This window comes from Pygocentrus nattereri, chromosome 17 (assembly GCF_015220715.1).
Source record: "Pygocentrus nattereri isolate fPygNat1 chromosome 17, fPygNat1.pri, whole genome shotgun sequence".
NCBI classification, from domain to species: domain Eukaryota; kingdom Metazoa; phylum Chordata; class Actinopteri; order Characiformes; family Serrasalmidae; genus Pygocentrus; species Pygocentrus nattereri.
Window position 1 is genome coordinate 29,141,628 of NC_051227.1, and position 12,808 is coordinate 29,154,435.

Genomic DNA, 12,808 nt, shown 5'->3' on the forward strand with positions numbered 1-12,808 from the left:
AAAGCATTCATTGCAACATATACACCCTTGTCTTGTCTGTCCTAGAATTACTTTGCAAAAAAACTAAAGCTGTTCATATTGGAATGTGCAGTACAAATGGCAAAATGGGAGCAACTGGAAGAAGCTCAGTCTAAATCCATCTGCTTTGAGCACACGGACTAGCTCTTGTGGTTAGACAGTGTTTATATGCCACCTGCTGGTAAGTACATGTAAACAGCACGAATGTTCAGTGGACTGACCAGCTATGGATGACACTAAGAGACTCCCTCACAACAGATTCACTTGTCACATCTCACTGAAATGTCAGTGTTAAGAGTATGCACACTTGAAGCACACTAAGTACACACATACAGAAAGACAGGATTTCAAGAAGACACACTTTAATATATCCAACATAAAGTATATTTAATATATAGTGTACTTTATCTTCATATTATGAACACTTTATCCATTTACATGTTTTGCCATCTCATTTTGTATTAAATTAGGTCTGTATGTAACGTGTAGTCCTGTAACCTTCCAGGTTTCAGGTCACTGGACAATATCAAACAATGGAATATCAGTCTTCATGTTACAAAATAATAATAGTTTTGAAAACATAGAAAGTATTGACATGTTTCATGCAGTAAATCAAGGCCTCATTCATAAAGAAAGCTGATCTAGTGAAATACTGTCACAAGTAATATGATTTGAGTGGTTTGTCTTTACAATGCACATAGTTAATGAGAAGAAAAGAACACAATAATGATTTCAGTGAGAATTTGATTTTGATGCAAAAGAAGTGCCCATAGAGAAACTGCTACTACGGAGGTTTTCAAATAATGGTAATCAATGTTATGTGGACATGTAAAGTGATGCCTCATGGTTGCCTGAGGAAAACACACCCTTTAAACAGTGTTTGGGTCAAACATAAGATATTCTTTTCTGATGACCACCAGGGGGCCAGTAACAAATATTCAGCAAGAAGTTATGTAGCTATGTTTGCTCTACTTTTAAAAACAAAATACTACTGTACTAGTTTAGCACTAATTTCAACACATGACTGATATTCCAATAAGACAGCAGTAACATTTTACAGTGCTGCTGTTTTAATAGCAGCTCGTGTCTAGGAGCCATCAACTGGTTCTAAGAAAAAAGAAAAGAGACAACCCGCATCATTACAAGGCCTTGACTTTGTGAGTACCGATAAGAATAACAAAACCATTGATTTATGTTAGTTTGAGAGGTTTTGAGGTTGAATCTGGGCAGTAACCTACAATATTGATGGAGAAATTGATTTCAGTCTCCAGCAGTTTTAACTGTTTCATACTTAAATGTCTTTGTTCACTAATCACTGCAAGACTGTCCATCAAAAGACACTAATTTGCCAGTGTTCATATTAACACTTCTGTTTCTTTACACAGTGTTTAGAACATATGTACTTATAACAAAGTTATGGTCTCTAAAATTTCTTTTCATTCTAATGGAAAGAAGAACATGTAAAACAAACTAACAACAAAGGCATGCTACCATTGAAGTTCATTTAAACATGATGAAAAGCTATTCCTCTTACCATGAAAAACCCTCAAAACATCATAGGCACGCTGTAGGTGGCCAGTGAACCAAAATCTCACCGCTAAATAGTTTGACAACGAGGTCATGTTTTTCAACACATTTTTTTTTACACCCTTTCAGGATGGAGAAGACATATGTAAACAGGACCACAACAACTGCACCACAGTGAGTGTGTTAAAGGGTGTCCCAAACTTCCAGATTTTTTTTCTCCAAGGGGTTCTCATTCCATTTCTAATGCTGTGATACAGTAGAACATTTGTCTTCTTTGTCTATCTATCGTTCAGCTTAGGTGAATCTGTACCCTCTTCATCCTCGTCTTTGTCATCTTTTGCCCCGATGAGTCGCTGTCGCGCAAAGTCCTCGAAGATGATGTCATCATCACTGGGAACAAATTGTGACATAAAAGGAAAATTGAAATGTCTGCTGTTGCATTTTGTGCACTGTTGTCAATAAGTATTATGGTGCTACACTCCTAATATGTTGCAGATAACATCCCTGGACCTTATGGCTTTGACGCTTTTTGGAAGCAACCCCCTCAGAATGAAAGGATCAGAGTATTTTTCTAGAGTTAAGGAGATGTGCATTGCTCCTCTATGTATCGATATGTCTTACATGTGTAACCCTTTTTTGTACAATGTTATTGAAATGTGTAGATTTAAATTACATATGTAATGAACTATGGTTTGTGGGGTGCTTATAGTTGTGTACCTCAGGGTGCTATGTCAACAAAGACATGCATTGCCATCAGAGTCAGTTTATGGGGTGTCTGGTCACTTCCCATTTCTCTCATACAAAAAAAAGACTGCAAAATATAAAAGCATGCCTGCGTGTCCCCAATAAATGGGGGTGAATGGAGCTAAATGACTCTGAACTCTCTTTACTTTGGAGTGCATAATGATGTACTCCATTAAGGAATCAAAAGATTTTTTATTTTTGTTACGCGGATGACACACAGATTTACATTAGCAGTCAATCTATTAAAAATCCACCCCTCACTCAGCTTAAAAACTGCATAACAGAAATTTAAACCTGGATGAAGGACAACTTCCTCATGTTAAATAGTGATGAAACAGAACTTATTCTTATAGGATTCAAATCAACTCTCTCTAAAACTTTTCTCTCTTTCCATCGACAAGGTAACTCTGTCCCCTTCCCCTCTCATATGAAATCTGGTAAGAAATCTTTGACTCAACTCTCATTGAGTGCACACATCAACACTGTAGTTTCTGCAGAAACTCTTATTCATGCATTCATTTCTAGTCACCTGGACTATTGCAACTCTCAACTTGCTGGTATTAACTTCTCCCATTTATGCAAACTGCAGATGGTACAGAACTCTGCTGCTCGCCTCCTCACCCACACCCGCGCACATCAGCACAACACCCATCCTGCAACATCTCCACTGGCTTCCTGTAAAATACCGCATACAATTCAAAGTTCTTCTCCTCACATACAAAGCTCTAATTAACCTTGCTCCTTCCTAACTGTCTGATCTACTTACTCCCTACAAACCAACTCGCACTCTCAGGTCTTCCTCTGCTGGTCTACTCACTGTCCCATCTTCCAACCTGCATGGGTTTGTTGATTGTGCTTTCTCTTGGCTGGCTCCCCGACTCTGGAACTCCCTTCCCTCGCATATTCAACAGGCCAAATCTGTCTCTACTTTTAAATCTAAACTTAAAACCTCTCTCTTTTCTATTGCTTATAACTGCTTTCAATCTTAAACCAGCCCTTTGCCAAGTCCTGCTATGTTTTTGCTTGTGATATGATGACTGTGCTTCATGTTCTCATGTTTGTCTTTACTGTTTTGTATTTTGAAAACCTGTAAGCATCTTTGAGTTCTTGAAAAGCACTATATACGTACAGTCCCTGACGGACATCTTGTCTCATAAGTACATAGTAACTTAAAATGGTATATAACTTTATTTGTAATGAATCAGTTGTTACAATAAATGGTTCACTTTAATGTCATGGGCTTTCATATTAATAACTGGATGCAAAATGAAACTGTCAAAAAGTGTCCTCATGTCCACAGCTTGGTAAAGCTCATAATATCTGTTTTTGCAAGGACAAAAGTCTTGTCGTGTCTTTAAACGATTCATCCAATCAGAGATTAGAGCTTCACCTGGGACAAATAATGTAATTAACACATTCCCAGGTGTGTATAAAAAACCACCCAGCACATCAGGTTTTCATGTGAAGTGCAACCTGACCTCTGACAACATGCCAAAGATTCAACCACAAACCAAAGTGTTGATAATCAAGACCTTGAAGACTGCTGTTGAGGTGGCAGACATCTTTAATGCATCCAAACGTCAAGTGGAGAGGATAAGAAAAAGATTTCAAGAAACTGGTGATGTTCATGACAAGCCCAGGTCAGGCAAACCCCTTAAGACAACTGTTCGAGAGGACCTTTTGTTGCTTCGACACTCTAGGGCCAGCCCTTTTTCAACTGCAGCAGAGATACATGAAAACTGGTCACCAGAAAATGCCCTATCTACGAGAACAGTTTGTTGAATTCTTTCATGCAGTGGTCTTCATGGCCGAATTTGTGCTTAGAAGACAACAAAAAAATTGTGTCACATTTGCCAAGACCCACAGCTTGCAGAAAGGATTGACAGTGGAAAAGTGGCAGAAGGTTGATTTTTATGATGAATCATCCATTGAACTGCATCCCAATTGCCACAAATGCTGCAGAAGACCTGTTGGAATCTGCATGGACCCAAGATTCACCCAGAAAACAGTCAAGTTTGGTGGAAGAAGAATCATGGTTTGGGGTTACGTCCATTATGGGGGTGTCCGAGAGCTTTGCAGAGTGGATGGCAACATTAACAGCCTGAAATATCAAGACATTCTTGCTGCCCATTACATTCCAAACCACAAGAGAGGGCAAATTCTGCAGCAGGATGGCACTCCTTCTTATACTTCAGCATCCACATCAAAGTTCCTGAAAGGAAAGAAGATCCAGGTGCTCCAGGATTGGCCAGCCCAGTCACCAGACATGAACATTATTGAGCATGTCTGGGGTAAGATGAAGGAGGAGGCTTGGAAGATGAAACCAAAAAATCTTGATGAACTCTGGGAGTCCTGCAAGACTGCTTTCTTTGCCATTCCAGATGACTTCATCAATAAGTTTTGTCATTGTTGTATTAAGTTTGTTATTGTTGTAGCATATTTGTGTATTCAAAATAAAGTATATGTATAATTTAACATTATTTTTATATACGACATATATATGGACTTAAGTCCAAGCAAAATCTGATCTTTCTGTCCTAATTAAATGATAAAACTCAATGAATGATACAAAACTTTCTTTTGGAATGATAAGCATAATCTAGAGGACTTTACCTTTCATATAAGCCATTTCTGATTTCAACTGATCAACTACAAGTCAAGTTATTATTTGTTGTTCCTACAACTTGGATAAGCGACAAGACTTTTGTCAGGGACTGTATAATTAAGATTAAGATTAAGATTAATTGACCCTTATTGGTCCCACAACGGGGAAATTTCACCTCCGCATTTAACCCATCCGTGAAGTGAAACACCACATACACTCTAGTGAGCACACACACACTAGGGGGCAGTGAGTCTGAATCATAAGCATTGAGACGCCACAAGAGTCTGAATAGCCGATGCTGAGCGGATTGTTCAGCTAAGTTACTGTTTTATGCATATTATGCCCAGTTAACTATTAAGTAGACAAAGTAAGCAAGCCTATGGCAAGAGAAGCAGAGAAAGCTGGTGTGGTTTCAGTGTTTCACTGAGTGTAGCAGCATTTGGTCAAATTTCTTTTATTTTGCTGTTTTTAATGTACGGAAGAAAGGCTGAATCCAGGGCTATTAAAAAATCCAGGCAGTTACCATCAGTCGTTACAGCCTCCTGGAATATCCGCGTTGCATATTGGGATGCAGTACTTCAGAGAGAACTCAAACTGACATGCCAATACTGCGGTTAGTATGCTGCCATTGTGGTGCTGCATAAGCCTTGTTTAACTTGGTGTGATATTAAAAAAAAAAATCATGACCACGCAAAAAAGTAGCCAGGTAGGGGCCTATCTAACATTTGTGCAAAGGGGGGCATAATTTTATGATCAGGGCCTGCATACTACTTATGACTTTTGCGCAGAATAAGTATGCAGTATATAGTAGGTAGTGTATAATGTAGTGCTTTGGTAGTGACATGAAAACACGACAGCATTTTTTTATATGAACATTAAACACAAGACAAATCCAAATTAACTTCACTCTAAAAAGAAATCTAAAGGATCTTTAAAAAAAAAAAAGTTGAACATCAGAGTTAGGAGAGAGGGTTTTAGATAGCCTCCTCCCAACAGAAGATATATAAATGAGGATTTTTTATAATTTTAGATTATTACTATCTCAATTAATGACTTAAGCCTAAATAGATTAGAACATAATCATAATAAATACAAAAGATCTGAATACTTTGAACTAAATTTTTTTTTTTTTAGAAGTTACTGTTGGACCACAGTTTGAACTAATTTGGAAGAATCATCCATCCTTTGACAAGATGAATAATAAAAAATGAAAAAGAGCTACTTACTTTGTGTCAAACTCAATCAAGTTTGTGTCAATGGGTGCATCATTTTCTGGAACTACCACAGAAAACAAAGCAAAACAGGGTAAATGATGACAGGGTGGCAGAGTTGAAAAGCACTTCATTTCTTCAACTTCCAAAAACAAAGCACAAAAAGAGACTGGGATGCTCAGTGTTATCCATTTACTGCATTTGAGTGTTAAGTGAGCATTGTTGACACTGATTTACTGTACAAAACACCACTCCAGAGTCCTCAGAGAGTAAGCTTAACCATGCAGTAGCTAATTCATAAATTGATAAAAAAAAAAGTGGGTAGTTGGTTCAATGTCCTGAAATGTATGAGTTGGTTAAGAGGCCTGGAAAGACTCAAAGAGCCATAATAATCAAGGTTAAAAGTTTGAGCCTGGAAGTGAAATGCAAGTGTGGCAAATCATCCTAAATATTAATAATTTCTCTTTGTGCCTGAATCACTGGGGGAGCACTGAGAAAACTGTGAACAAAGTGAACGTAATCTGCTTAATTCATCATCATCATCATCGTCATTAACCGCTTAATCCAGATAGGGTCACGGTAGCAGTTGGGAGAGCAGAGAATCCCAGATGACCCCAACAAGACCCCAAGATACTTAAACTCCTCCACTTGGGGCAAGTCCTTTCCCCTTACCTGGAGTGGGCATGCCATCCTTTTCCGGGCTAAGACCATGGACTCCGATTTGGAGGTGCTGATCCGCATACCAACTGCTTCACACTCAGCTGCAAACCGCTCCAGTGAGCGCTGGAGGCATCCATGTGATTCAGCCAAAAGAACAACATCGTCTGCAAATAGCAGAGACGCCACCCTCCGGCCTCCACACATAATGCCCTCCAGACCTTGGCTGCACCTTGACACCCTGTCCATGAATATCTCGAACAGGAGTGGAGACAGGGCACAACCCTGCCAGAGTCCAACGCTAACACTGAAAGGGTCCGACTTAATGCTGAGTATACGAAAACAGCTCTCACTCTGGGAGTACAGAGATCGAATGGCCCAGAGTAGTAGCCCCGATACCCCATACTCCCGGAGGACCTCCCACAAGATATCTCGGGGAACCCCGTCGTAAGCCTTCTCCAAATCCACAAAACACATGTAGACTGGGTTGGCAAACTCCCATGCCCCCTCAACAATGCGCGAGAGGGTGAAAAGCTGGTCCACTGTTCCACGGCCGGGACAGAGTCTGCATTGTTCCTCCTCAATCTGAGGTTCAACTATCGGTCGGAGTCTCCTTTCCAGCACTTTGGCATAGACTTTCCCAGGGAGGCTGAGCATGATACCCCAGCCATAAGCAGTGTGATACCCCGATTGTTGGCACACACCCTCCGGTCCCCTTTTTTAAAAATGGGGACCACCACCCCGGTCTGCCAGTCCAAGGGTACTGTTCCTGAGGTCCATGCAATATTACAGAGGTGCGTCAGCCACGACAGCCCCACAATATCCAGAGCCTTAAGCATCTTCAGACGAATCTCATCCTCCCCCCCAGTGCTTTGCCACTGAAGAGCTTGCCAACTACCTCAGTGACCTCAACCAGGGAAATGGAGCTTGACCCGCCAGAGGTCTCCGGCCCTGACTCCTGTAAGGGAGGCATGTCTCCCGGATTAAGGAGTTCTTCAAAGTGCTCACCGACCGACAATATGCTCATTTGAAGTCAAGAGTTTCTCCACCCTTGCCGAATACAGCTTGGGCGCAGCCACCTCAACCACTCTTGAGTCTCCAGACAGTTGTCTAGAACCTCCTTGAAGCCGACCGAAAGTCTTTTTCCATGGCTTTGCCAAACTCCTCCCATGCCCTAGATTTTGCTTCTGCCACCGTTGCGGCTGCCACCTTTTTCGCCTGTCGGTACCTATCTGCTGAGTCGGGAGTCCTTCAGGCCATCCAATCCCTAAAGGCCTCTTTCTTCAGCTTGATGGCCTCCCTCACCATTGGTGTCCACCAGGGGGTTCTTGGGTTACCACCCTGAGTCACCCACAAGCTTTTAGCCACAGCTATTCCCAGCAGCTTCCACAATGGAGGTTTTGAACAGGGTCTATTCAGACTTCATGTCCCCTACCTCCCCCGGGACATGAGAAAAGCTCTCCCAGAGGTGGGAGTTGAAATCATTCTGAACAGGGGCCTCTGACAGCCGTTCCCAGCACACCCTCACTATTTTCTTGGGCCTACTGGGTCTTACCATCAGTTTTCCTTGCCATCTGATCCAACTCACCACCAGATGGTGATCAGTTGACAGCTCAGCACCTCTCTTTACCCGAGTATCCAGAACATATGGTCCCAAGTCAGATGAAACAACAACAAAGTCAATCATTGACCTCTGGTACCATGTACACTTACGAACATCGTTGTGTTCGCACTTGGTGTTCATTATGGACAATCCATGCCTGGCACAGACGTCCAATGACAATTCACCATTCGGGTTTAGATCGGGCAGGCCGTTCGTCCCAGTCACGCCTCTCCAGATCTCCCAGTCATTGCCAACATAAGCATTGAAGTCCCCCAGTAAGACTATGGAGAATGTAGGTGGGACCCTTTCCAGAACCCCGCCCACCAGCTCCAAGAAGGCTGAATAATCTGACCTGTTGTTTGGTGCATAAGCACACACAACAGTCAGAGTTTTCCTCTCTGCGATTTTAATTCGCATTCATGCGACCCTCTCGTCCACCGGGACAAACTCCAACTGCACAGCCGCCAGCTGGGGACTCATGAGTATCCCCACTCCCGTCTGGCGTCTTTCACCCTGTGCAACCCCTGAGTAGGAGAGGGACCAACCCCTATCAAGGAGTTTGGTTCCAGAGCCGACACTGTGGGTGGAGGTGAGCCCAACTATATCTAGTTGATATCTCTCAACCTCCCGCACAAGCTCCAGCTCCTTCCCCCCCAGTGAAGTTACATTTCATGTGCCAAGAGCCAGTTTCTGCCTCAGCACTGCACCGCTCCCCCATGCTGGACCTTGTGGGTGGTGGGCCCACATGGTCCCCCCACGTTGCCTCTTCGGGCTAAGCCTGGCCGGGTTACATGGGCTGCCCAGGCACTCGCTGGGGGACTCTACCCCCAGGCCTGGCTCCAGGGGTAGGTCCCGGTGACTCTATCCCGGGCAGGGTACGCTGTTTTCTGTGCCCGTTTTTCATGGTGAGTTTTTGGATGGTGTTAGTTTGGGTCTTCACTCCAGACCTGTTCACCCTGGGAGATCCTACCAGGAGCATATTGCTCCCAATGACTTAGCTCTGAAGATCCCTAGACCACACAAGCCCTTCTGCCACGAGAAGGCCGCGATCCAGGAAGGGCTTCTTAATTCCACAATCAAAAAATTGTAAGGGATAACAGATTAACTGGTTTAAGATGTGATAACTTAGCTATAAATTGTAGTGGAGGATAATCACATTTCCCAAAACAAGTAGGCAGTAGCAGGGGGAAAAAAAAGTCAGTGTGGGTGGAGAGGCAATGTGTTGTGGACAACAGCTGGAGTCAATTGCATCCTCTGATAATCAAGCCTCCAAAACTACAATTAACTATTTGGAAGGCAGTCCAGAATAAAGCCTCTGCTGACAACAAAACACAAATATGTGCCTGGAGTGCACTAAACCCCCCTTTGACTGGAATCTCTTTACATGCTTTATCCCACGTCATATACTGTTAGACAGGACTCAGGACTGTAAGTATGCTAGTAAATGGAGACACGCAAACTTTCTCCATAATTAAGCCATTAAGATGTCAAGTCATTCAGAGTAGTTGTGCAATAGAGAAACATACTAAGCCAGAATTGTTCACAAGTTTGGTGACAGCAACCAGCATCTGAAGAATTGAATGTAACTAAAAGCTACTTCATAGAAAGCTGTCACAGAAAATAGTAACGAATATGCTGCTAGGTGCCAGACACATTGTTTTTAGATGATTCTGAGGAACACATTTTTTAAAATCCATTTATGGCAGAGAGATACATGCAGGGTGCTTGTAAAACAAAATAGCCTTACAAACTTTAGAGAACAAAACTTTCAAATTTCCCCATTATGAACATTAGATATATGACAGATGACACGTGTAGATTTAGTGGTCCCTTTAGATAGTAAGTAAAATGACTATAATTGAGATGTAGACATCGCAACCCCTGGTTCATTTCACCACCACTGTAAAGAAATCTGAGTAAATGACTCAGATGGGATGACTTCGACATCTCAAGGATGGAATTAAGCAGAAATGTAGAAAAATCAGTGGAATTCTTACTTAATTAAAATGTTTTCTCTGAATATATTTGACGTCCCTGACAAGACATTTTTCTTAGTACACTGCACTTTTTTTTAGCTTATCTGTTTTTAAATGACTAGCAAAGTGCACAGGAAGGGAGAATGTGCTGAAGACATTGTGTGCATATCCTGCGTAATGAGTGAGAAAATAGAATTAAAAAGGTTACAGAAGGAACTTTCACAGGTTCTTTAGACTACTGCATTGCATTGCTCTCTTAAAAGGCTCTGATATCATCAGCAAACAGAAACAGCAGATGCACATAGATGATGGGTATACATGAGAGAATAAGCATTTCACAGAAGGTTAAAACAAATTAACAGCCCCCAAGTTTGATGGTTGAGGTAATCCACTAATTCAATAAGAAAGCATAATCAGTCGATTCAAATAGATTCTGTCATATACATACCATCCTTGTAGATGGATTCCTCTACCGGTTTAGGGTGCATTAGCGTGAAGGGCAGCTCTACTGCGACATCACTAAAAAGAAAAGGTACAGTGTGAGGATAAGCAGAGGTGTGAAACTACAATTATAGAGGTCCTCTCTAGCAGCCGTTGCTGTTCACTACCTGTTCGTTCCCGAGTGAAATACCTGAATCTGCTCTTTATTTATTTATACGTTTATGGCATCTCCTTCTGTAAGCCTTTTCTGTTAGCTAATAACTCTACTGCCATTTGGGACCTGCTGAATAAACCTGACAATACATAGTTTTGACAGTGAGGGTAGAATTTGCAACAGTATAATTTGACTGTGTCATATTGCAATAGCAATACAACAGATATGAAATTCAGCAGTGCAGAATATGTTTAATTACAAATGTATAATGGCGAATTAAATAAAAACATTCATTATTTCATTCTGCTGTTATGCTTATCTGTGTTTCAGAACATTATTATTGATTGTTTTTGCATTATTGGCAAACATAATTGGCAACTTTTGAATAAATGCTAATAAACATTTACACAGTCCTTTGTGATTTGATGTTCGTGTAACTATTTCCAAAGCTACCATACAACATCTGCTTCAGCTAATCAACCCTTCATTTAATTAAATTATATGAGCTGGAGGAATTTAATTTGTAAATGAAGTCAATGAGAAGTCAGGGACCATACCTGTGCTCTTTGTTCTAACAAAGAAACTGAAGCAAGTTTGTGTCACTGACCATTTTCAGGCTTTTGTACAAAAAGCCTCTCAGGTGCATTTGATTTACTCAGCAGAGGCTTTTGAATAAATTTCTAGAGTCCATGCCAGCTTGAGTACATGCTGTCATTAAAGCAAATAGGGAACATAGTCTACCAAATACTAAGAAATTCTTAAAGCCATGTTAAAATTTCAAAGATTCTACTTTTCTCTCAGATTTGTGTGCTGATAATGCAATTTGTCATGAAATGAATGCAAAATAGAAGCATTTTGAGTAGCGTTCTCAGACTTTTGGACCCAACTGTATAATTTTGTCATTTTGGAATTACATTAAATTTCCTTTAGAATCTTCCTTCAAGACAGCCCTCATCTGTGCTTCAGAGCCCTCTTCACCCAAACATGCAAACAGAGTCCTCTTTCAGCAGCCTGTTCACATACATACACGCGAACACATACTGAAGTGTCAAGGTCATATTTAGATTGCTATACCTGGAGGCGAGATCTCCCAGAAGCCTGAAAAGAATAAAGTAAACATATTTGTTACCACAGATATTTCAAGATATGTTCACAGGTTAGTCATCTTAAGCCATCTCTTCGGTTTTTTCTCCTCAAAGTTTAATTTTTGTTTGAGAAATTGCTAACAGTAGCTGTAGTAATGAGACTTTTCATGATGAACCTTCCACTTTGTTATGGATTAACACACAAACATGATTTCAATTTCTGAATCTGTCATTAGTGATATTTAGAATTTTCTCATAGTGATTAATGTCAAAACAACCTCAGAGCAGACAGCTATACTGAAACCCACTTAACTCAATGCAAGCTTGAACTTACCCACCACGAGACACCACCAGTTTCACTTTGACTTTATAGGACACAATAATACCAAGAATTTCCTTATTGGCTCCCTCTCTTAACCTTCATAGGACAAAGACATGACAGACCATTATCACAAAAGAGCACTGCAACCAATCACAAAACCAAAAAACAGTCATAAATTACACTCGTAAAAATAAAGGTGTCAAAAAAGCACTTTCAGAGAGATGCTAGAGAAGAGCCAGATTTGCTTCCCAAAATAACCCTTTCAATATATGGTCCTTTAAAGAGATACATTCTTATATACAAGCTGTGTGAGAATGAAGAACATGCACATAACACTCTACCAACTGAGGTCTCTCCTAGAACTGTACATCCAAGCCAAGAACCACTTAGCAGCTTTGATTTATAAAGGCTGCTTTGGTACACCCCTTAAAAAGTGGTTTTGTATGAGTTCTTTAGTAAAGGCAG

At 41.0% G+C, this 12,808-nt stretch overlaps 1 protein-coding gene across 1 annotated transcript in view; it reads right to left on the reverse strand.

The window, feature by feature from the left end:
* Positions 1 to 363: 363 nt before the first annotated feature.
* Positions 364 to 12,808, reverse strand: part of arrb1 (arrestin, beta 1) — a 40,162-nt gene continuing 27,717 nt past the window's right edge. The window contains exons 13-17 of the mRNA XM_017719207.2: positions 12,356 to 12,439; positions 12,011 to 12,034; positions 10,790 to 10,860; positions 6,121 to 6,172; positions 364 to 1,935 (exon numbers count right to left, since the gene is read on the reverse strand). Of these exons, the coding sequence (XP_017574696.1) occupies positions 1,824 to 1,935; positions 6,121 to 6,172; positions 10,790 to 10,860; positions 12,011 to 12,034; positions 12,356 to 12,439 (343 nt within the window). The 3' untranslated portion in view covers positions 364 to 1,823. The remainder of the gene's footprint in view (positions 1,936 to 6,120; positions 6,173 to 10,789; positions 10,861 to 12,010; positions 12,035 to 12,355; positions 12,440 to 12,808) is intronic.